General features: G+C 36.5%; 1 protein-coding gene across 5 annotated transcripts; it reads right to left on the bottom strand.

The window, feature by feature from the left end:
- Positions 1-1,931: 1,931 nt before the first annotated feature.
- On the bottom strand, positions 1,932-26,285 carry LOC120631131 (endoplasmic reticulum metallopeptidase 1-like). Of its 5 annotated transcripts, none has more exons than XM_039900696.1 (19): positions 26,114-26,285; positions 24,536-24,607; positions 22,794-22,910; positions 22,510-22,690; positions 21,185-21,346; positions 20,561-20,688; positions 20,101-20,199; positions 19,481-19,625; positions 18,530-18,681; positions 17,679-17,823; positions 15,961-16,081; positions 15,389-15,491; positions 9,999-10,191; positions 8,662-8,843; positions 7,457-7,594; positions 6,166-6,467; positions 4,891-5,003; positions 3,896-4,077; positions 1,932-3,440 (listed from the first exon to the last, which is right to left on the bottom strand). In XM_039900696.1, exons 1-19 carry the CDS (start codon positions 26,120-26,122, stop codon positions 3,273-3,275), a joined length of 2,712 nt encoding a protein of 903 aa, XP_039756630.1. In that variant the 5' UTR covers positions 26,123-26,285; the 3' UTR covers positions 1,932-3,272. The 5 variants fall into 5 exon arrangements, with proteins under 5 accessions (XP_039756630.1, XP_039756552.1, XP_039756756.1 ...); XM_039900618.1 differs by lacking the exon at positions 26,114-26,285 and adding an exon at positions 25,460-25,730; XM_039900822.1 differs by lacking the exon at positions 24,536-24,607 and having other exon boundaries at positions 26,114-26,284.
- Between the last annotated feature and the right edge of the window lie 63 nt (positions 26,286-26,348).

The raw sequence follows: 26,348 nt of genomic DNA, 5'->3' as shown, positions 1-26,348 counted from the left end.
AAAGCTATCTGTCACTCTGTTTCTGAGCGAAAGAACTTTCACATTTATAAAATATAACAACCACAAACCTGATGGTAGTCAATAGAAATGTATGGTCTAATTAGACTTATCAAACAATTTGTACGTTTTTTAAGCCTTACTTTTGGTTTATGTCACTTTCGCATTACTATCAACTGTATTCAGAAACTACTATGAGGCAGTGCAACCAACAGTGTGGGTTGAAGGTTCCAGGATATGATAAGCATACCGTTTATTTGATCAGGGAGCCTAGCGTAAGATTTCATACGTTTACTCAATCGATCGCGTGAAAGTTAACTACAATTTATATGAAATCGAGAGACTGCAATCATAATCGTAGTTAGAAAATCTGATACTAGGCACCTGGTTTACATTACATTATAAATTTTACGTACCTATTCTTAATCCCATTTTATTGACAATATACAGTCCTCGTATAGGTGCTAAATTTGTCTAAAAATTCATTTAGTTACACTGCGCTGAGATAACACGTATAAAGTACATATAAATTTTATTATTAAAATGTTTAGGTAAAAAGCTATGGTGTAGATTATTTTAATCCAAATAATTACTTTGTTACCTCGCTTAGGATGTTTGGTATTAAATAAAATAGTGATATGTGAAAATCTTGTGTTTTTTATTTTATGTGTAAGATTGTTTTAATTCTCGATAAAAATCAACATATTTCGTTATAGATATGGAATAAACTTTATCGAGAAGCATAATTTGATTTTTGTAATTACACATAGTTCATAGTTTTGTATCATAAAATACTTGACACTTTTTCTTGAATTCGTTTGTTTACAATATTATATGCAATATGATATTCTAAACGCAAAAAGTATAAAAAGACTGATCGTTTGTTTTATTAAATAAAAAAATCATGAACAATTCAATAGTTTTATTTCTCAATTGATCCTTACACCATAATATATTCTTCTTTAATTTATTCTTTAATATAACTGCTTAAATGCATTTAAGAAAAAATAGAAAATATTCATATAAATAATAACAGAAAATATTCGAATTACAGATATTTCGGGATAAAATTATAAATTACAAAATTCACAAGTGGAGTTCTTCTATCACATTAATATTCTTATCACAAACAAATTAGTTCAGAAAAGCAGAATGTTCTAGATGCCAATTCTGTTGTACTTACAAATCTTAAGAAGATAAGAAAAAATAAGGATGCGGATGCATCGTTTTGTAATTCTGTCGGTATAATGGAATGCAAACCGATATTTATAAAATAAATTATTGACGATACCGATACCAATGAAAATAGTGCAGGCGAACTCAGGCGTACAAATATTAAAAAATATACAAATAGACTTATGTTGCGGATACCTTTATTGCAGAAAAACATTGTAGAGTATGCTAAAATATAGGACGACGATCCTATATCGATATCAATATCTATTTCGCGTCCCTATAAAATATTTTAAAACAATGCAATTATCTAGGTGGGTATTATTTAGTGATCGATGGTATTATACTATTGTTGCAAATATTTGGTCGAAAACATGTTTTTTATATGAACTTGTTAGTTATACGTGTGATGGTCAATTCTCTCGATGGCATGGGAATTATTAAGAAAAACACTCATGTATAATGATTAGATAACTCACAAAACAACGAATTTTAAGTAGGTATACTGTCTAATATATAATAAAACGTAATTGCGTTAACGTTTAACTAATATTTAATAAAACGTACTTGCGGTAACGTATAACACACTTGTTGCGTAAAGGCCGCTCTAACAGTATATTTAAACAACACAGCGTTTGTGTTTGCCGCACTCGCAGAACGCCGAAAAAACACGCCCAGCGTGTTCGGCCGCATCCTTGTAGGTACATTTATTTTAACACGCCTAGCGTGTTCGAGCCGCACACGCGTTACGTAGTTATCAAACACAAACGTTGTGTTTTCAGCAGCCAACGTGTTAATGTTAGGCAGCAGTCAACGTGTTAACTAAAAAAAGTTAGGGAACATTTTAAAAATTCTAGCTCTTTTAGACCTATTTAAGATCGGTCATCTGCAAATAGTACAATGCGTACAATGTCAAGTGTTTCTGTCATGGTGCTTTAGATCTCCTATACATACATGTGTAGACTGTCTTTTATGCATGCAACACAAACGTTGTGTTTTCAGCAGCCAACGTGTTAATGTTAGGCAGCAGTCAACGTGTTAACTAAAAAAAGTTAGGGAACATTTTAAAAATTCTAGCTCTTTTAGACCTATTTAAGATCGGTCATCTGCAAATAGTACAATGCGTACAATGTCAAGTGTTTCTGTCATGGTGCTTTAGATCTCCTATACATACATGTGTAGACTGTCTTTTATGCATACTCATAGTGTTATATGAGGCAATTAAATGAAGTGCACCTTTTTTATGACAGTGAATAAGTTTAAAGTAATAAGGTTTTATGTTAAACGCAATCTAATGCTTTGGTGTGACCTAAAATCACACAAAAACACCAATCGCATTCTACGCAGGCATCATAAAATAGTTTAGAAGATGTTTTGTGCAACATAATTGGTAACATATTTAAAAAATAATCGCAATTTTAAACCAAACCAGAAAATAAATAATATAAACCCATATCAAAGCAGACTCGCAGTTTCACTCCTTACTTTACACATACGAAACCATACCTTGGGCAGAACGCGATATCGCGGATGGAGCATTATAATTATTCAAACTATAAATCTTTGTAAACGCGTTCTATCCCATTATTCCTTTCTCAGTTCAAAATAAGACATTAGAAATGTCCTTTAGAACTTTAAGTACAAAAAACACTTGTCGCCGAACAACGCCTTCCAGTAGACTGTATTACTAAAAGTTTGGTGTGGAAATACTACCCGCTGTAACTGGTACATAACGACGTTCACGGCGACAAATTGTAACTGGTACATAAAAAAATTTTTTTAAGGACCCTTTATACTTTTTACTGAAGTCAAAACATTTTTTTTTAATTTATGTCTGTCTGTCTGTATCTTTGCCGCTATTCATTTTTTAAAGAGAGTTCATACATTTTCTGCAAGATTCCCAGACAGTTGCCTGCCTGCCCCCAGTGCAAAGCTGTAGTTTTTTTATGAAACGCACTTATGTCTGACTAATCGGTAAGTCAGTTTGTGAAAATAAAAAAAAAATAATTTCATGCGGAAACTGCTAGTCAGATTATATACAATACAAAATAATTTTGCACGTGTGCAAATGCTTTTCAGCCACATCGAATTTACAGACAGTCTTAAAAAACATAATTACTTCTGAAGGTCAAGAATGTGGCAATATTGAAATATTCGGGCATTACTTCAAGCAACTGGATGTACTCTTCTGTAAAGTGATCTGGATTGTAGATTTTATGTGCGTGATGGGAAATGTCTAAAACTTCACCAGACTGAAGCGATAGTGGTACCTGCAACAAAACAATAAAGATTTAATGATTATAATTAAGAAATCACAATTACCTATTAATAACAGTGTTCCATTTAGCTAAGTAATTTTACTGACAAAACACCCTAATTTCTCCTCCCCATATAAGTGACCGTTTTAGAACTGTTTTTCTGTATTCTTTTGAACTTGCTGCGAACCCCGGTTATTTTTTGCCAAATTGACCGGGAAAGGATGGGTTTTTCATGGGAAAAAAGCTGTGTTAATCCGGGATCAAATTCGTTTACATACAAACTTACGTGTTTATAACATTAGTGTGATATCTTTGCCAAAAGATAACAAATTCTAAGGATCTAGAGGAACACAAATATTGAATGCATAGAGCTGTATTTTAAGAGAGTATAGGACCCATAGCGACTTAACACTTGCAAAAATGAAAATGCATTAACTATCTCAATAGCTTACTTAAATTATACTTACATTTAAGTTCAAACTAAACTCTAAAGGCTTAAAGAACTCAGTGTATGTCGCTGTAGAATGTATAATAGTATACACCGGTCTTTCTTGCAATGTAAGAGTTTCTTTTAAAGGAGAACTGAATGACCAGCTTGTGATATTGACGTTCTGTCGAGGCCATATTGTTATTCCATTGTGGGCGGGGCCTGAAAAAAAATATTAAAATCGTATTAAAACATTGATATACATCTTGTTAAATAGACTAGCGGGTAAACATTCGGCTTTCCTATCGGGGGACCAAGTTTGATCCCCGACACGCGCCTCTAAATTTTCAGAGTTATGTCCCTTCTTAATGTAAGCATTTGAATATCACTTGCTCTCCCGCATTCCATTTTTTGGGGGAAAATTTGTGAATTTATACTTAATGAATTTTCTCTAGTCTGGTCTGGCGGAAAGCTTTGGGGAGGCTAGTAACCATCCTACCGACATAGACGTGAAGACAAACAATTTAGGATTCCGCTTACGATGTCGCTTAGGTAGGACATAGGTACGATGCCGCGTATAAACCGATCATGGATTTAAAACGCCACACTGCTATGGCCGCTTAAAATTTGCACGCTGTTTCTGGTGAAAGGTTTCGGCCGTGGATACCACCTACCGACCAAGCGCCAGTACGATGTACACCGATAACTGTCTAAACGCTTACCGGTTACATCTCAGACTGCCTCATCATTTTAGTTATAGCCCTTGACTGTAATGTCCTTTGTAGTGGAATCAAAAATAAACTTGCCATTCTTAACGAAGTCAACAGAAACATGTAACGTCTTCCACGCATGAGCGATTTACTAAGTGCGGCGAATGTTTGAACTGTGTCGGCGGTCCCATCTACACGAAAAGCTGCTATACCAGCTACCATTTAGACTGCATCATTTCGGTAATGATGGTGCGATGGTGGTGGTCAGCCACCAGGTGAGTTTGCAGTCAAGGGCAAACTTGTTATGGAATTTAAAAAAACTTACCATTCATAACAAAGCTAAGGGAGCATACTTCTTCCACGCAGGAGCGATTGGCTAACTGCAGCGAATGTGTGAACTGAGCCGGCGGTCCCATCTTCACGAAAAGGCTTTCTTTACTATAATATACATTTAAATCATCAGCATCATCGTCATTCCCCGTCTATAATCCCACTGCTGGGCAGAAATATTTTAAGATCCAAAAATCTTTATTCTGTTTTGTGCCAAGCAGTGTGATATGAAGGCTGGGGGTGATTAATTTTAATGCCGAAAAATAAATTTTAAACGAAATAAAATATTGAAATTATTCTGCCTTTTTGCCCGCGTTCTACGTCCGCTTTTATTACGGTTTCTTACAAAAATCCCGTAAGAACCGTTTGTTTCCTGGGATAAATAAGTTGTCTATGGTGCTCTCAGTGGCGTGTACTTCATACATGCACTAAACATGTATAGCTCACAAAGGCAAAGAACTTTTCCATTTTAAGCCTTCTTCCTTATTTATGCATACCCTATTCAATGACCCTGGGTACGTCACAGGTTGCTATCCGTATTGAAGCAAGAACTCGGAAATGGCTAGATGGCTTTTAAACCTTTAAAATTAAAATAGATTTTCCACGTCAAAATGTTTATAACTCATCCTTACTAATATTATAAATGCAAAAGTTGGTTTGTTTGTTTGTCGTTACTTTATGCCCTAACAGTCAACTTGATAGTTGATTGTTAGGGCGTAAAATCAAGAATCAAGTTGATAGTTTTTTTTATAACCATTTTTGAGGTCTAGCCTTTTTGAGTTCTAGCGAGACACACATTTTACATATTAAATTCAGTTTTATATATTTATAGATAGGCATATGATAAGGGGTATATAAACTGGAATGTTATTAAATTATGTGAACTTTTGAGTGAATAAAGTTAAAATTGGGAAATTGCATTATAGACACAGCCAAAAGTTTCAGGTATAAATAAACCTTTTTCACTATTTATCTGTAGCCGTAGCACAAGATTCGCACGTTTGCAATCGAGGTGTTGTTTTCGAGTATGGAAATACTTGAATATCGCAGTAAAATGCATCTTATCTTTTGGTTAAAGCTTAAATTTGCTTAGAATTCTTTGGCTCGGACTTCTGAAAACATTTTTGTAAAACAAAAATCAGTAGTACAGGATTTGACGATACAGAGTTTAATATTCGTAAACGACTCCTCGATTGCGAGCGAGTACAACTTGTGATAACGCTAGAGCTTTACATTTACAATTTCATTAGTATGTTAGTGGTATATTTACATCATTTTTTCAAACCGAGGTCTGTACATAGGCATGTTGCAATATAGAAACTGATTGCACTCCTCATTTATCATCTTCAAGTCACTATCCTTGATAAGTAGTTTTGGATTGTGCTGACCATCTTTTTGCATAACTTGGCTATCGTTTCTGCTAAGATCGCTTTGATTTTTTAAGTACAAATCGCTGTCCTTGATCGCTGTCAAAGCTGACTGCACATTGTAAACGTCCAACTTTGCTATCAAAACGCCAGAAATGCTTTCTATCGGTTGCGAGTTCACATCGTAGGATGTTATTTGTGTATGCTGAAAAGATACGAATTGTTTAAAAATTTTAGTATGGTTTTTAAAGCGAGCCGATGATGCTGATTCTTTTGTACAAAAAATTTGGCAACATTGACAATAAAATGGCTATGAACTTACAACCTATTTTTCATTTTTCATTTTCCCCTGGCGCAGTGGTAAAGGCTGAGATCTTACGAGGGGAGAGCTCTGGGTTCGATCCCCTGCAGGGCAATTTGGGAATTGATAATTTCAGAATTTTGTCTGGTCTCGTTTAATAGGAGACTTTGCCCGTGGCTAGTTCCTACCAAAAGAGACGCTATGTGATTTAGCGTTCCGGTAAGATGCCGCATAGGAACCGATGAGAGGTATGGGTTATAATATAACTGCCATAACCCTTACAGGTTGGCCTGCTACCAACTTAGCCTTGCTTGCTGTCAAGGGCTAACTTTTAGTGGAATAAAAAAAACTACAGATGTACAGCTGTTGCATATAAGCCAGGAAGTGTGTCTTATAATATGTAAAACTTTCTTTTTATAGCATATAATATATTAAAACTTTGTTTTTTAAGTTATAATTGACGGACCAAACAGACCCTCCTGATAGTAACCGAAAAATCATCGCAGAGCAACATGGCGCAGGGCATGCGAGAAACATCTGGTGTTAATACTATAGAAATAAAAAAAAACACGTCCCACAAAGTGCTGCCCGGTGTCCATCTATCAGAGGCGTAGGCGTTAATAATAATAATATTTCATTCAGGCCAAATACCCATATGACAAAAATGACAAAAATAAAAATAGAAATACAGAAACATACTGTGAAGATAAGCAAATATGTACAGACTACGATCTTAAATCAATACTAACTTAAAAATTGCAAATAATACAAAAAATTAAAACAATATTTAAATTTAAAATTTAAATAAATATCAAACTACAGAAGAGAGAGAGAAGACAAGAAGAAGCCAAACTACAAAAGTTAAGTGGTTTAATAAGATAATAGATACTCACAAACCAATAATGCCTCTGAATGGTATTCTCACCGCGGTATGGACTAAATGGTATAAGCATTATAACAAAAGATGCTATCGAAATAGCACCTAATACCGTCCATAGGCGCTTGCGCGAGAACAGTAGTTCGATACCCGACTGAAAAGGGAAAAAAATATGGATTAAATCAATATCTGCTATGACGGTAAATTGACGCAGTGGGGGTAAGTTGACGCTTTTTGATTTCAAGGCAGATTCGAATCCCACAACATGTTTGTGTGATGAACATGAATGCTTTTCAGTGTCAGGAAATAAAGTATTAACGTATATTAGTACGCATAAAAATATTCATCAGTTATCGTAGTACCACAAAATACGCTTATTTTGGGGCTAGATGGCGATGTGTTTTTTGTCAAAGTATATTTATTATTATTCATTGAAGCAGACAGGAAGCAGTATTGTCACTAGATGGCGCTCTGTGGATCCAATACAAATCTTTGTTAACTTGCTCGCGATCGAATTTGTTGAAACACTTAGAAAATCTCACACTATGCACCTAGACATCTTGCCCTGTATGATGAGTTGTTCTAGGTCGTATTTTCGCTTTTCATTATATGGCCCAGAGCTAAGCTTTCATTTCTGTCTAAGTATACAACTTATGGGTTTTTTATGCGTCTTAGCACGGTTACGTTTATCACATCTAACTTTTGTGTTATGTGCGTTTTAATTTAGGCAATTAAACATGACTTTATTTAACGCTTTGGGCATCATAAGAAGGCTCAGATCCACTCAGAGAGCGATGGAAAGAGCTATGTTAGGAGTATCTCTACGTGATCAAATCAGAAATGAGGAGATCCGTAGAAGAACTAAAGTTACCGTCATAGCTCAACGAGTCGCGAGGCTGAACTGGCAATGTGCAGGTCACATAGCTCGGAGAACCGATGGACATTGGGGTTCCAAGGTGTTGGAGTGGCAACCCCGAAACGCAGCGTTGGTCGACCCCCAACCAGGTGGACAGACGACATCAAGCGAGTCGCGGGAGCTGCTGGATACAAGCGGCCCAGAATGGTGTAGTTTGGAACGCCCTACAAAAGACCTATGTCCAGCAGTGCACCAGTTGATTCCGGCCTAAGCCCTTCTCTTTCTGAGAGGAGAATCGTGTCCTGTACTGGGTCGGAAATAGTTTGACGATAATAAAGTCATGATGAAAAAAATGTTGAACTCACCACAGTGCTGGCGGCTAGAACCGCGACTAGGGTGTTAGCAGCTGCGATAACATTGTCCGGGTAATCGGCAGCTGAACGACCCATTATTGGTATGAGAAGAGAATTAAATCGGGTGGCCAGTGAAAACGTTAACATTGTGGCGGGAATGTTTAACAGGATTTCCAGAAAGAGATGTTGCAACGCTGGAAATAATACTTTGGTTACTATGAATTGATTAATAAATACGCTTTTATTGTACACCAAACACAAGAAAAATAGGATTAGAGCAAGAGGCTACAATTTGGTGGCCTTATCGGTACATAACGATCTACATTACGGTGTTGGTCTACAGAACTTTGTATCTTTCTTATCCGTTCTAATACTATATATGCCAAACTGCTTTTTTTCGACCTTTGTTTGTCCATCACGCCCTAAATAAGAACTCAATCTACTTGATTTTTGGCATAGAGTTAGTTTATAAAACGGTCCTGGAAAAACATCATGTACTTAAGGAACACATTCGTATTATCTACTAATAGTCCTTCCTTCACGTCCTAACAAAGTTACTGAACTACTTCTTCACAGCAGGTAGCACCGCGGGCGCAGCTACTATTCGAGCTGGTGAGATATTATGCGCAACTTCGAAGTTATCCTAGGAGTAGCGTTCAGGTATTCAGCAGTCGACAGACTGACTAATTATTAGTATAAAGAAAAATAATTTGGGGGCCCTTGAAAACATTAACATTGTTAACAGCATCCTGTAACGCTGGAAATAATAATATTGTTGATAACACAAATAGAGAGAACAAAAAAGTAGGTTATTTATGCTTCTTTTTTAAATTAGATTAAATGAATCTTGATGTTTGATATTTTATATCTAAAGTAGGTCTAGGTATCAGAAAATTCACTATTGATTCGGATTTAGCATTCGGATGTAGCATTGAGTTTTAAGAGTTTTTAGAAACTATATAAGACTTTTTTTAAATAATATTTTTCGATCCATGCAGATGACCAAAGTGGAAAACAATCGTCCATAAAAATAGCAACACAGTGTAGGGCATTCAAGGAATTCGTCCAGTAACCATCAACTTGAGGAACTGGAGGTTTAAAACATATACCTCAGGTAAAACCTCAAGTTCCTATGATTACACCTGCAACCAAGCCCTTTAGAACGGAATTCTACTTGGCGGCAGAAACGAGCATGGCGTTAATACTTACTCGAACGAGCTGTCACAAAAAGCTCTACTAAACGTGAACAATATAATTCTATTCATCATGAATTGTTCAGTTAATACGTTTTTAATGTTGGACAACGAAGTTGGTGTTTAAATATACCAGAATCGAAAAATTCTACTTACCATTTAACCTTCCGTATCGTACTCCAGTCATAGTTATTATACTCGCGATCGACAACACGAGAAGTGGTGCCGTAATTAAATACCTTACATTGGCTAAACTTGGCGCAGAACATAGCACCAGCAATGCTAACGCGATTAGCAATCGGGTCGCGGCCATAGCTTGTGATGTGCGAATGGAACGGTTGAGACTAGTCTGTAGAAGAAAAAAAATTTTGTTTTTCATTCAGTTCAGTTGGGCAGGAGCTCAACTTCCCTTTCGGGGGGCCAAGATCGAATCCCAGCAAGCACCTTTAATTTTTCTAAGTTATGTGCATTTTAAGTAGCTAAAATATCACTTGCTTCAGCGGTGAAGGAAAACATCGTGGGGAAACCTGCATGCCTGAGAGTTCTACATAATGTTCTCAAATGTGTGTGGAGTCCACCAATCGGCACTAGGCCAGCGTGGTGGACTACGGACTTAACCCCTTCTCATTGTGGGAGGAGACCCGTGCTCTGTAGTAGGCCGGTAATGGGTTAATGTTATTGTTGTGGGTATTTTGATAATAAAGTAGTTGTCATCCAACACGAGTTTCATTAACATAACTTGGTGGCAGCGGTGGGAAATTAATTAAGTTAATGTTGATATAGTGCCGTGTTTGCTTTGATTTACTATAATAAAAGTAGTAAACGGTGGATTGCATATTTATTCGCAATGGAGCATGCAAGACCCCCGCCGGAACTCAGTGTGGATGGCAGCCCAGTCAGCCGGGCTGACGCGTGGAAGAAATGGAAGACACAATTTCAGTTATTCATAAAAGCTGCAGGTGTGCATAAGGAAGACCCAGCAGTACAAGCTAGCTTATTGATCAATTTAATAGGATCGGACGGATTTGATGTTTATCAAACGTTTACTTTCGAAAAGGAAACCGATCGCGATGACGTTGCAGTTCTATTGAAAAAGTTTGACAGCTACTTTGGTGTGAAGCCGAATATTACATTAGCCAGATACAACTTTTTCACAAGAAACCAAGTTGAAGGGGAATCGATAAATCAATACGTCACGGCATTGAAGCTTTTAACTAAAACTTGTGTGTTTTCATTGCTGGAAGAGGAGTTGATCAGAGATAGAATCGTGTGTGGCATAAGAAATACGGTCGTTCGAGATCGCTTACTGCGTACGGACGAGCTAACTTTGGAAAAGGCGATAAAAATATGCCAAGCCGACGAAGTTTCAATGGATGGCACGCGCCAGCTAGAAACTCGTGCAGGTAGCTCGAGCGGAGCGTCCATCGATGCGGTGGAAGCGCGCGGCAGAGATCGCGCCTCTGGCAGCCGGCGATGGAACGCGTACAGCAGTGGAAGTCGTGCGGCGCGCGGCGCGCCCGCGCATCGGCGCGGAGGTCATGCCGCCGGTCGGGTGGAAACCCGAGCAGCAGCGGCGTGTAAGCATTGTGGGCAGTTTTGCGAATCGCGATTTCAGTGTTTTGCGGCGGGCGTAAAGTGCTATTTATGCGGTGGGCAAAATCATTTTGCCAGGATGTGTAGTGATCGTGCTAAAAAAGTTTACGACATCGATGTTTATGCGGAGAATGACGGGGTAAATTCCGATAGTGATAGTGGCGAGTCGTTTTTTATATCAATGATAGCGAACACCTCGCAACGTAGATATGCGGAGGATTGGTTTGAAACATTGACTGGTGAGTATGGCGTCGAAAGATTTAAGCTGGATACGGGAGCAGACATAAATGTTATTTCTTTCGAAAGATTTCTATTGTTAGGATATAATATCAGTGTAATAAATAGAAAGACTAATGTCAAACTTCAGTCATACAGTGGTAATATTATTCCTATAAAAGGAATATGTGATTTGAATTGGTGGTATAAACACAAATTATATAAATTGAAGTTTGCTGTAGCGAGCATTAGCTGTCAAAGTGTTCTTGGAAGGCAAGCTTGCACGGAGTTAGGTTTGGTAAAGCGTGTACACGATATAAATCTTTCATATTATGATAACTTATTCCGTGGCATAGGCTGCCTTCCCGGTACATATAGTATAGTTATAGATAAGTCTGTGAGTCCTGTAGTTAGCGCTCCGCGTAAAATACCTTTAAGCCTACGAGATAAATTGCAGGTGGAACTAAAGAGAATGGTTGATTGCGGCGTGATTAGAAAAGTTACTCATCCCACTCAGTGGGTTAATTCATTGGTAATTGCAGCTAAGAAAAATGGTGGTATAAGGCTGTGTCTTGACCCTCGGCCGCTGAATTGTGCGATTCAACGAGCGCACTTTCAGTTGCCGACGATTAATGAGATAGCCACCAAGCTTACTGGTGCGCAATATTTTTCTGTTTTGGACGCCAACTCTGGTTTTTGGGCAATTAAACTAGATAGCAAAAGTGCGGATTTATGTACATTCAGCACGCCATTTGGGCGATATCAGTTTCTAAGATTGCCTTTTGGTTTAAATTGTGCATCTGAGGTTTTTCACTCAACACTTAAACAATTATTAGAAGATTTGGTTGGAGTAGATTTGTTCATTGATGATATTATTTGTTGGGGAAGGAATAAAAATGAGCATGATCAGCGGCTTACTGCTTTATTAAATAGGGCACAAGAAATTAATTTAAAATTTAACAAAGATAAATGTAAAATTTGTGTCACTGAAGTGGTCTATTTAGGACATGTTTTTAACAAAAACGGAATGAAACCGGATGCAGATAAGGTAAAGGCTATTAAAAATATGCCTATTCCAAACGATAAAAAATCCTTAGAGAGATTTTTGGGTGCTACTAATTACTTGTCAAAATTTATTCCCAACTATTCGAATTATACCGTACAACTTACTCAACTGTTAAAAAAAGAATCTACATGGTATTGGGATAATATTCACGATAGGGCGATTTCGAAGTTAAAGGAATTAGTTAGCAGTGCTCCGGTACTAGCTCTGTATGACGTCACGCGGCCCGTGGTGTTATCGGTGGACGCCAGCAGCGTCGCGCTCGGTGCAGTGCTGATGCAAGACGGTCGTCCGGTCGAGTACGCGTCGCGAACGCTGACGGATACACAGACTAGGTACGCCCAGATCGAGAAAGAGCTTCTCGCCATAGTGTACGCTTGTGAAAAATACCATCAATATATATTTGGAAAAAAATCTGTAATTGTAGAAACGGATCATAAACCGTTAGAGAGTATTTTTAAGAAAGCTTTAGTCTCTAACCCAGTGCGTTTGCAGCGAATGTTACTTCGGCTGCAGGGTTATGACTTAATTATTAAATATGTACCCGGTAAATATATGTACATAGCGGACACTTTGTCGCGTGCGCCGCTTGCAGAATCTTTTGAAAGTGAATTGGATGAGAAACTAATGTATGAAGTAAATCTCTTGTTCGATCATGTTCAAATGTCTGCAAGTAAGTTAAGTTTAGTGCGAACGGAAACTTCAAAAGATAACGATCTTATTCAGCTTTGTGAGTATATTGTATCTGGATGGCCAAAACGTAAAGTTGATATGCCCGATAATTTAAAGGCTTATTGGTCTTTAAGAGATGAACTGATTGTTGTAGACGGAATTATTTTTAAAAATAAATTAATATTAATTCCTTATTCCCTAAGAAGCCAAATGTTAAACATTGTTCATGACGGCCATCTTGGAATAGATCGTTGCAAGAGGCGTGCGCGCGAAGTTTTATTTTGGCCTGGTATTTCAAACGACATTGAGTTATATGTTAAGCGATGCGAAGTCTGTCAGGAGAACTCAAATACGCAAAGTAAAGAACCTTTAATTCCAGTGCAGATTCCTCGACTACCATGGAATAAAATTGGTGCTGATATTTTTGAGTATAGGAAGCAGTATTATTTAATTCTAGTCGATTATTATTCAGGTTTTGTTGAAGTCAGTGATTTGAAAAATATTTGTTCAAGATCTGTAATAACTACTATGCGAGAAAACTTTGCCAGGCACGGAATCCCAGAAATCGTAATAAGTGATAACGCGACTCAATTTTCTAGCCGTGATTTCAAAAAGTTTTCGAATGAATGGGGATTTAATCACGTGACTTCATCGCCTAATTATCCTCAATCAAATGGGAAAAGTGAACGTGCAGTTCAAACAGTAAAAAAGTTACTAGTGAAATCAGTAAATAGTAACAGTGATTTCTATCTTAACCTACTTAGCTATAGAAATACACCACGTGATACCAACTTGAGTTCTCCTGCACAACTTTTGATGGGTCGAAGACTAAATTGTAGATTACCTGTTCATCCCTGTTTATTAAAGCCAAAAGTTGTTAGTAGAAATGAATATAATTATATGGTTAATAAACAGATGAAGAACAAAATGTATTATGATAGTCATGCTAGAGCGTTACCCGAATTGGAAACGGGGGATCAAGTAATCATTTATAATCAGGATAAGAAAACCAGGGGCGAAGTTATAAGGAAGGCGTCTACTCCGCGTTCATATCTTGTTCAAAATAGGATCGGTAAAACTTATCGCCGAAATCGCCGTCATTTAAAAAAATGTGAACCCGAACATAATGTTGATTGCTCCGAGCCCCCTTCTCAGCCGGGTCCTAGCACAAGCGGTACTATTAATGCTTATAGTAGTCCCATTGTTTATGGTTCTGATGTTAAGGGTGAAAAAGATCCTTCTCCTATTATGCCAAGGAGAAAAGCTAGGAAGTTGTACTCAGACGTCCAGAAATATCTTTAATTTACGGAATTTTATATTTTTTCATACTTATTGTTTTTTTTTTGTTTTTTTTTGTTTGAGGGAAGATGATGTACATGTGAAATTACTCTTTAATAACTAAATATTAATGGGGGAGGTGTTGTGGGTATTTTGATAATAAAGTAGTTGTCATCCAACACGAGTTTCATTAACATAACATGATTGATTCATTAACATAACAAGGTGGATGATGCAAAACTAGTTATTTGACGTTATGATGATGATGATGATGCAAAACTAGTTATTGCCCCGCAATTATTATGTAAACATATATGTATGAACGCTTCATAAGTGCCTGTGACAGGCCTACATGAATAAAGAAATTTTGAATTTGAATTTGAAATTTGCAACTAGTTATTGGAAATTATGATTCCTAAATTGTACAATGTACATTTACATCTTCGGAAAAAAATGTAGTTTTTGCTACTTTAAACCATACTGATCGATCAGATACGGACAGACATTCTGGCTTGATTGCGTATCAAACATCCATCCAAATTTTTGCATTTATGACATTATTGATATTTGTCTAAAGCTGATATTTGGTGGTACCTCCACCACTTATAAACGGAACTTGCAGATCTTATAATTGAGAAAATACGTAAGCGTGCAGAACTTGACGGTTCTATCAAAATTAGAGACGGAATGAAGTCGAATAGTCCTTAAAAAAATGTACTTTTACCTTCCCACTTCGCCAAGTGTCAAATGCGTGTGCAGTAACCACGGATGCGACCAAATACGGCACCCAATAAAATGGCACTACGATCCAATGTTCCGACAAATATCTGAAATGAAGTTGACTTTAAAATGCAAAAAAAAATATATACATACATCGCCATCTAACCCCAAAGTTAAGCATATTTTTATAAATAATATACTTGTAATACACAGATAACACCCAGACATTGAAAAACATGATTATATTCTCTTTGTTATGAAAACTTTGAATCCTTTCAGATAATTTTTTTTAAGAGCAACCAGTTTACTAAATATTTTTCTTTCAATGTAAAACTCGTCATTTTCTTAAATCGGTAAATTGTGAAACAGGACTCAATTTTTAACTGTTACACAACCGCAGCTTGAATCACGGAAAATACTTAAGTACTTCCGTTTTCAAGTATATTATAATACAATTCATTTGGAATAAGTTTTTACCCATCCCGAACTACTTCCACGTTTTTTTTATTATCTAGCACATTTTGGCTGCTGTTGTAAAAAAGTTGGTCTCTAGCCGAATAACCTAAATAGACTAACCTCATTTGCTTGGTAGCGACAATCATAAAGGTAGTAAACACCGCGACAGACACTAAACCTGCCAAGGCGCACAATACACGACCTGCCCCCGACCACAACAGCTCGCGAACTGACGACCATCCTACAAACAATTATAGCATGGCCTGAGGTACAAGGCGCGTAAAAACACGTGATACGCCCATAACGCCTTCTAAAGTGGAATTTTGAATATTGAGTCCAATTTCCCAATCAATTTGTAAGGTTAGGTTCTTATTACAGTAATTATTAAATAAATAAATATACTACGACAGTACACACATCGCTATCTAGTCCCAAAGTAAGCGTAGCATGTGTTATGGGTACTAAGATAACTGATGAATAATTTTTATGAATCATATACATAAATACTTATAATATATAGATAAACGCCCAGACACTGAAATACATTCATGTTCATCACACAGATATTGTTCAATTGTGGGAATCGAGCCTTGGAGTCAGAAAGCAGGGTTGCTGCCCACTGCGCCAATCGGCCGTCAAATTTACGGGCCACTATGAACAGAGCAACACTTGGCAGGGAATGCAAAGAACGTGTCCTACAACGACGTCCTATGTCCGTTAACCTTAGGCATAGGTGTTAAGCCTCATGTGCCTAAAACTACACGAGCAACCGCCCCGATCATACCGTAACACAGCGGCGCTGCTTGGCGTCATTAATACTCTGTAATACAAACAAGACTAACGCGTTTAACTGAGAGAGTTTGCTCAACTAAGCTAAGCAGAAAATTTGCGCCCTAGGTCATGCTCCTACTACATTTTATATACATAGAGATTATTTTCTCATTAGAGATCACTGGATCAGATGAAATCCTTTTTTTGTTCATCATCATCATCATCACATCAACCCATTACCGGCTCACTACAGAGCACGGGTCTCCTACAATGAGAAGGGGTTAAGGCGGTAGTCCACCACGCTGGCCCAGTGCGGATTGGTGGACTCCACATAGCTTTGAGAACATTATGTAGAACTCAGGCATGCAGGTTGCCCCACGATGTTTTTTTTCACCGTTGAAGCAAACGATATTCTAATTGCTTTAAACGCACATAACTTAGAAAAGTTAGAGGTGCGTGCTGGGATTCGAACTCGGCCCCCCGAAAGTGAAGTCGAACTCCTACCCAATGCGCTATCACAGCTTCAGCTTTTATAGTTGTTTTTCTTTAATCCACCAAAGTTATAAAAACGAAGCATTCCCGATTAGTGACGAGGACATGCTTTGCTGGCAAGGCTGATAAAACACCTTCATAAATTTATTACAAAGCACCTATGTAACTTATCTGACAATGACATGTAGCAAAAGCAAATGCACTACCTAGACCGGCCGACTCGCCGGCATACCCGGTTTAGTTAAACCGGCAGGGTGATTACGTATCTCGCGACAGGCGTGCTACAGGCGTAAATCTTGCAATCACTGCTGTCAAACGTCACTTTTGTTTATTTATGGTATGAAAAAGTGACGTTTGACAGCAGTGATTGCAAGATTTACGCCTGTCGCAAGCCTGTCGCGAGACACGGAATCACCCTGCCGGTTTGTATAGCGAAAATTAAAAATCAATATTTGTCTTTTAAGTTAAACTTTTCCATTATTTTTAATGTAAGACTTGCGTCTTAGTTATAGCGTCGTGCGAAACCCGTTACACCCGTAAAACTGGACAGTTTCATACACATTATTTCTACTCACTAAATCCAAAAAGCCACAAGAAATAGCCGACACTCAATAAGCCCAGTAAGCCAACTATCACATCCACCTGTAACGCCACACTCTTTGTGTAAGTCACTAAAAATAGTCCCAGATAGTCGTAATAAACTACTGTTGAAGCTGGTTCCTGAAACAATAATATAAGAAAAATATGTTGATAATTTTAGATCTTAAAATTACAATATTTATTAGTAACTCAGGTGAACTGAATATTTAGTTCGTTCATTTCAACTCGACACGTGAACTGTATGGCAGTACTGGAGCATTCAGTGTTGCAATTTTTGAATATTAATTGCGAATCCCCAAAAAAACGGATTAAATATTTGTTTTCAATTATTATTTTATTTAAGAATTTAATAAAATGTTCCGGTTATATATAGGATACAAATATGAATACTGGCAACATTTTAAAAGGTAAAAAAACCCACGTTTTCAATTTATCGATGTAGGTACCTTAATCTAAGTACCAAATAACTTTGTTTGACTATCTAATAGCTAAAGAAATGATAATCTTATAAACAGATCACTCTATAAAAATTCTGATTATGGCGACAATTTAGCCACGAACTAATGTAAAAGGATAAAACCTTTTCTATTTTACAAAATGTATAATCTTGAAGAATAGTTTGTCTTTTAACCTATTCTACCACTTTCAGCAATGTATCACTTGGATTAAAATATTATTATACAGATACAGCAATCGACAAAACTAAAAACAGGATGGAGATTTGAAGAAGAGGATGCAACAATGCTAACAATCACTCACGCGTCAAGTTACGTTAAGCGGACATTAACTAAATGACAATTTAATAAAAATACGAAGAGACAGATACCTTAACGACCAATTCACGGCAATCGGCCACTTCCCTTACGAGGTTTAGGAGCATATTTCCCGTATTCTGTATAACGCCGTCCTGTATCAACTCTGGCTTATCGTTTCGTGTGTGGTATACATTACCCCATTTTATAAACGCTATGTCAATACCTAAAATCAGTTACACTATCAGACTTTTTAGCCTCCTTACCACAATGGTGAGCACTGCGTCCTTATAAGTGGAAGGTCCGGAAAGTTAATTATGGGAATAATGGGAATAAATTATGGGAATTTATAATTTCTGAATGCTCTCTGGTCTGGTGGCCGTTATCGGTCAGGACGTGTGGCCGACGTACACACACAGGCGAACGCAAAGCGATTTGGCGTTCCGGTACGATGCCGCGGATAAACCGATTAACGGGTTTTTAATGTAACTGCCATGGGCCTCACAGGTTAGCCCGCTACCATCTTAGACTGCATAACTACTTAACGCGAGGTGAGATTGCAGTCCATGGTTTAATTATTCAATCCTAGTTCCTAGTAGGAATATTATAAATGCAAAAATTTGTATGGATGGATGGATGTTCGTTACTCTTTCACGCTAAAACTACTGAACCAATTGGACTGAATATTGGAATGGAGATAGATTTTAACCTGGATTTACACAGACTGATTTTTATCCCGGGAAAATATACGGTTTCCGCAGGATTCATGAAAAGTACGAAGCCGCGGACAACAGCTGGTAGAAGAATAAAAAAGAAAAAAGCCTATTGGAATAGCCTAAAGGTGTTTTAAAGATGGATTGATGATAGAGAATATAATAACTGTTTTTAGAAATCAGTGAAGGTTTCCACCATTGAATAAAAAGGTTTTTAACTAAAATTAATATGAAATTTGTTTATCGCAGAACGAATCTCCTTTTTATAGAATACAAAATTTAGACCTTTCAATTTTATGGAAAACTATTTACCCGTGATATTGCCAAAGTCCCTCCATATCCGGAAGTCAGTATCTGAGGGTATGATTCCTGTGCTGAACAAGAATTCCCCCATGCCCTGTGCCGTTGGCCGCAGATTAGTTTTCTTATATATTTCTAGCACTCGCGGATCAGTCACCTGATGGAAGCAAAATAAGGTTTATTATTACGAGTAGTTTTTTTTAATTGCTCCGCCGAAACACGCAGTTGAATCTTTACTATTACTATAAATACTTAGTTTGTTTGTTTGTCATTCCTTTACGCCCTAACTAAGCTACCGATCAACTTGATTTTTCGCATAGAGTTAGTTGAAAGAATAGAGAATAACATAGGCTACTTTAACCAGAAAAAAAATTTTTATTTCACTAAATTTGTAAAAAAAACCGTAGTAAACGCGGACGGAGCAGGTCACACAACATAAACTTTGGAATGAGGAAGCAATGTTTGAAAATACGTAACTAAAATGACATTATTGGACGTGAAATAATTCATCCAACTAACTAAATTCCTTAGGTAATTTCTCAGAACTGTATATTTAATTACGGATACTGCCCAACTCTGCTAACTTAATTACAAATGGAGCAGTTTTTATTTTATAGAGCTTGATAGTTTACCTGAAATACATTCGGTTTTCCATTCATTCCAGCGGAATCCAGATTTATAACACTGATAACACCTTTAGACCATGGATGACTGAGGAATCCATGGCTTCCCTGAAAAAGAACTTTTTTAATAGTAATATATAATTGCTCGGGCTCGGCCATTGGGCAGAAGACAATTATCTCCCTGGGGAAAGGATAAAAATTTATCTTTTTTTTCTATTCTTCCACAGCTTTATCACCTCTCTGAGCACTGGCGCAGGAGTGGAAATAATATCCAAATAATATATGTGTAATAATAAACGGGGGTAAACTTCTCCTATTTCATAATTTTTGTCACCTGCCTATGCTAGCCCTTTAGATAGCCCCCCTGGTGGTGAGTGGAAACTCAGGGAGGGCAAGAAAACCGGTACCGCAAAGTACCGCCCCTGTTATAAAATCGACTTATGTGGAAGCATGGGCTCATTTAACTTACCAGTAAAACACTCTCTTCCGCACCATTGAAGAGAAATATGATATTATGTTTCAACTTGTACTTCCTACGGGACAATTTTGACAATGTTTCCGCCATCACAGCACAAAACACGCCATTATCTGAAGCGCCTAGAATCATAGACAATCTTTCTTTTTGTAATCAATCGCTGGCAGAATTGGATGCCTATTCTGTAACTGTTCAATTTATATTTTGCATTTCGTAACCATAAGTGCCTAACGCAGGGCTTCCCAACCTGGGTGCTCTACAAAGTACAGACGAGTGCACAGCGAGTGCCTTCTGTACTTCAAAAATAACAAGAAAAATAATTTTATGTAAACTTCTTTAGATAATCAGCAGTATAAAATCAAAGGGAGACTATAATCATTATTACTTTAGACAAAATAATGATTGAAAAAAAACAAGCTTTTATTCTTCTCAGCAAACCCTTTCATCATGTCACTCTCAATGAATCTCAATCGATAGGCGAAAGATGGTGGAATTGAATGCGCTACGAATATACTGCGTACATAGATAAAGTCGCGGGGAATCGCTAGTCGATATAATGGCAAGTTTAATTAAAAGCTTGTAAAAATCAAACTATTGAAATGAAATTTTTTGGCTTACCAATAGCGAAAGGCACAGAATCATAATGACAATTGACGAGTATAGATGTCCCAGTTGTACCATCGGGATTGAATCCACTTTCTCCTTCTAAAACTGCAATGATGTTCGACAGGTTTTGATAGGCGTTCACGTGGGGTGAACTGAAGGCTAGCCAATAATCTCCTGCCAAAAATTAAAATACTTTAGTTTTTTTTTTCTGGCCATTAAGAAAACATTGTAGATAAGCAATATAAAACTGCAATGCTTTTTTACTGATAAATAATTGTGATTTAAAACTCGATGAAACTAACGTAACATTACAGAAACAAACACATAAATTTATAGGATTAAGTTGGCGGGAGAATGAGATACAATAAATTACAGAATTAAATAAAGAGATTGCTTTTGCAATAGAACGTATTTGCACACAACTGTATTTAACTTTTTTTTTTTTTCTTGTGTGTGTTTTGTATTGTTTCTAAGTTTGTGCAATAAATTATCCCTATCCCTATCCCTACTAATATTATAAATGTCAATGTAAGTTTGTTTGTTACGCTTTCCCACAAAACCTACTTAGCCGATCCTCATGAAACTTTGTACACAAACTTTTGGAAGTGTTATAGGATACTTTTCATCCCGACATTAAGCTTGGTTTCTTTGGGAGAGGGGATGAAAGTATTTGAAGATTTTACACCATAACTCCGACAAATTATAACCGATTTAAGTAATTATTTTTGTACTATAGAGGTGTATAATTTTTGTATTAAATTTAAGGGTTTACTTTTTCCCAAACTTTGTGTAGATCTGATGAATGTGGTTGGAGATAGAGGACAGAACTCCTCAGCGGACAGCAGCAAACCCCTCATTTAAGGCTTAGCGATACTGAATACTTTATTTTTTTTTAGAACTACAACTAAATTGAATGCCACATCAAAAAACAAAATCAAACGCAGATGAAGTCGCGGGCAATAGCGAGTTCTAAATAAAATAAAATCATATTTAGCCGAATAACATTTAAATGTAATATATGTATAATATAATTTTTTTAAGCTTGGTAAAATATAATAAACCTTACATTTAGTCTAATACTCTTTCCATTTAATCTCTTTAAGGCTACTTATGAGTAGTTTCACTTCTGTCGTCGAGTGTGAATTGAACAGAATTTATGTTAAATAATTTTATGCTTCATTTGATAAGTTTATTAAAAACTCTGTAGTCAAAATCATTAAAGAACAGAGAAGACCTTCATACAAATCACACAGAAGTAACTTTAACAAATTAAATACAATGACAAATCACAGAGGCTTTTGTTTAAATATTTTAACTTCTTTCACACATCGACTCACCGTCAACATACTGCCAATCTGTATGCACCGGCTGATTTGCAAACCTAGCTATACGGTCAACCAGCTCTAAAAGGTCCTGAGTCTTTAGAAGATGATAATGAGTGCCGGATACTCTTGGCTCATTGCCAAGAATTTCCTTCAGATATTTTCTTGCTGAAACCTCACTAAAGGTGTTTGCATCCTAAAATAGTAAATTTAAAAATTTGCATATAATTTAAGTATGTCTGTTTTAAAAAAAACAGCCTAATATTTGGGTTCCGCTTTATTACTTACACAATACTTACAGTTTTGTGAATATGCCATTCTTTAATAGGATCAGGCAAAACATTTTCAATAACTGTTGTCACATACACAAGTAGTAAGAAGAAGGAGAATAAAACTACTAAATATTTACTGGATATCTGAAAAACAAAAATTTTATAATTTTTATAATGAAGAAGAGCATCTTCCGAATTTGTTTTTATTGTTTATTTTTTGTGTTGTGTTATAAGTAGTACGCATGTGTTAGGCTGCCATCTTAGGCTTTTTTTTTCCATTTTTAGGCATTTTTTTTTCCATTACAAGACCAAACTTGTAATGGACAAAGAAACTGCGCTACAAGTGATAGACCGAGAGAGAAAGAGTTTTGTACTGGTTGGTAAAAGAGACAAAATTATGTCTAGCAGTGGATGCAAATGGCCGGCTGATAATGAAGATTACAGTACGTACATTTAGAGACCATCGCATAACGGTTGCAACTAGAGATTTACAGAGTAAGTACATGTGTCGCTGAGTAACCTACGTAGTGTCGTTTATGCAAGTTCAGCACGTCTCGTATAAAGGTCGCAAGTGTCTTTTATGCAAGTTCAGTAAGTCTCGTATGCAGGTCGCAAATGTGTTTTATGCAAGTTTATTATGTCTTGTATACAGGTCGCAAGTGTCTTATTATATACATTTAATACGTCGGAAGTGTCGTTTATGCAACTTTTAGTACGTCTCATATAGATGTAGCAAGTGTTTTTATGTAAGTTTAGTACGTCTCGTATACAGGTCGCAAGTATCTCTTATGCAAGTTTACTACGTATCGAGATAGGAAGCAGGTGTCGTTTATGCAAGTTTAGTACGTCATGTGTCCAGGTCGCCAGTTTCTTTTATGCAAGTTCAGTACGTCTCGTATTCAGGACCCAAGCGTCTTTTATGCTAGTTAAATAAGTCTCGTAGATCGGTCGCAAGTGTCTTTTATGCACTTTTAGTACGTCTCGTATACATGTCGGAAGTGCCTTTAAGCAAGTTTAATACTTCTCGTATACAGGCAGCAAGTGTTGTTTATGCAAGTTTAGTAAGTCAAATTTATTACGTCTCAGTAACAGGGAACAGCGTGCAGTGTTCTATCCAAAGTATGCATAAATAGCTTAGAATGAATTTCGAATAATTAAATAATGACAAATACACTCGTTCCTATTGAGTACCTACCTTAATTAAATAGGAAAACTAATAGTTTAGTACCATCCAGCAACACTCTGACTCATGCTTAGTTGAACAATTCTATATTTAAACCAAATTATTTGGCGGAGTACAAGTTAACTGCAAACAACTACTCAGTCCAGTCAGTTTTGGAATAATATAACATTTTTGTTATATTATTCCAATTATTGCAACAGTGATGAAATGTCAAAAAGATACATAAAAAAAATTTAGGCCTGCTTTACCACCTTCTGGATTATTCAAATATTTTGTCTTTGAGGATCGACTAATGTCAAGCCTCAAAGACAAAAGTAAGAAAGTGACAAAACTTATGTTTAGGCTATCTAATACTTTACAGAATGTGGTGAAACTGACTATTAATGGATTTCCTTCATAGGTGCAAAATTCCAGGTAATTTAATAATTCAGTATGTATCCCAAACTAATTAAGTAGGTGCAGAATATAAAATCTAAGCAGTTGGTACTATTGCTGATCGCACAAATGGACATTATTAGTGTTAGAATTTATAACACATGTTTGTGAAAAACATATTAGTATATAAGTTAATATAAAGATTGTTAACCCATTGTGATGTCTTTTCTTCATGGTCACTAATTCCACTAAAAGGGAGGCCAGCATATGATTGTTTGTTACTCTGAAATTTGTTAAAACAACAAAATATAGAAAAAAATGAGAAATAGTTGGTTATGTCATACAACATGAAATTATAAAATGTTTGGCATGCTATTAGTTTATTAATATAATGCTAAAAACTGTAAGAAATTTCCAGAAAGGTAACCTAAAGAAATAATGTTTTACATATTCTTATATAATTCCTAGTTTATCTTCGGGCCTAACAATGCATTAGCTTAAAGAATATGTTAAAACACATTTATTACAGCAAGATTACTATACAATTGATAAATTTCTTAATAATAAGGTTGCTTGGAAGCATGTGGCTCCACTTTCATCTCTCACAAGATAGAAAAATGTATGTTAAAATGTAAATTTTTGATGTTAGAAGAAAGCAACTGTTTCTTGTTAGCCTCTTCTCTGTAGAATCTGCCTTCCAAACCAGTAGTGGGGTAAGACTGAGTTAACGTTGCAGAAGTGCTTATATTAGGCCTACTTGAAATAAATGAATTTAGATTTTTTTATTTATTCTTAGTTATCAAATCACTTCTAAAAATTCACACATTGAAAATCAGTCCACTTTTTTTAATTGTATACTTTGTGGGTAGGCAGCATATTGTTAGGCCGGCGGTTCTAGTTTATTTTGGAGTCCTGTATGTCAGCAGACAAGTGCACAATACATTAATACATACTGTACAATGTGCATATTTACACACAATTAGGAATGGATTGTGTCTAATAGAATTAGCTAACCTAGCTTCACCTAAAAAGCAATTCTGATTTTGATGAAATTTGGTTTTAATTAATATTCAAAAAAACAGAGGTCTTTCCCATTTTAGTTTGATAAAAAAAAAATTAAATGAAAATAACTTACCGATGATATAGCCATTATTTAGGCTAAACGTGGACGTAAATAATAAATTTGAATTTAAACCACTATGTCGTTGTCGTAAATATTAGGCAACAAGTGTTTTTAATAAATAATAATAACTGAAGAGGAGCATTTTGGAAATGATGTACTGTGATAATGAATTTGAATCTTGAGTCTCAAACTCAAGGTTTCATGTTGTTGTAAAACAAAAGTCAAAAACACCGGGAGAAGTTGCCACGTCCTCACGCTCGATGAACGCAGGCGATCGGTGGGGAGTACGAGCGTGAAGAAGACCGCTCGCCGTAACGCAAGCACACTCTCCAGCGATGCCGGAATGTTACTTTTATAACATTTTACGTTACTTTTGAGCCTTTCATGCTATCTTCATGTTACACGACTCAGAATGTTACTTTTATGTTGTTTAAAAAGAGAAACCGCGCCGTGTTGGCGCACTTGATTTTTTACAAACTGCCTACTCGCAATCGAAGAGTCGTTTTCAATGCAAATACTTGAAAATCGGACTGAAATGGATTTTATCTGGATTGTTTTAAAACACAAATTTTCTATTCCAAAAATCTATTCACACATCCAATCCTGATTTCCCGTTTCCATTGCTGCCTCCGCCCTCCGCAGCCTCTGCGAACACTGAAGACTCACCTGCGGCATCTGAAGAGGCTGAAGACCCGATGGACTCCTGCACTACCTCTTCTTCCGGTCCACATTCCTTTCGACTTCCTCTCCCCATTTAAATAAAATTAGAAATACAACGCTATTCCAAATAGAGGACTTTAACAAAAACTTCATGAGATTCAAAAAAAAGCGGCTTCGCGCTTTCAATACGAACGCCTCGTCCGAGCGTGAAGTGCGTGTTGAAGGAGCTAAGCTAACATTA

This window comes from Pararge aegeria, chromosome 1 (genome assembly GCF_905163445.1).
Source record: "Pararge aegeria chromosome 1, ilParAegt1.1, whole genome shotgun sequence".
Taxonomy (NCBI): domain Eukaryota; kingdom Metazoa; phylum Arthropoda; class Insecta; order Lepidoptera; family Nymphalidae; genus Pararge; species Pararge aegeria.
Note: the sequence above shows the minus strand (reverse complement) of the source record. Positions and strands in the feature narration are given on the sequence as shown.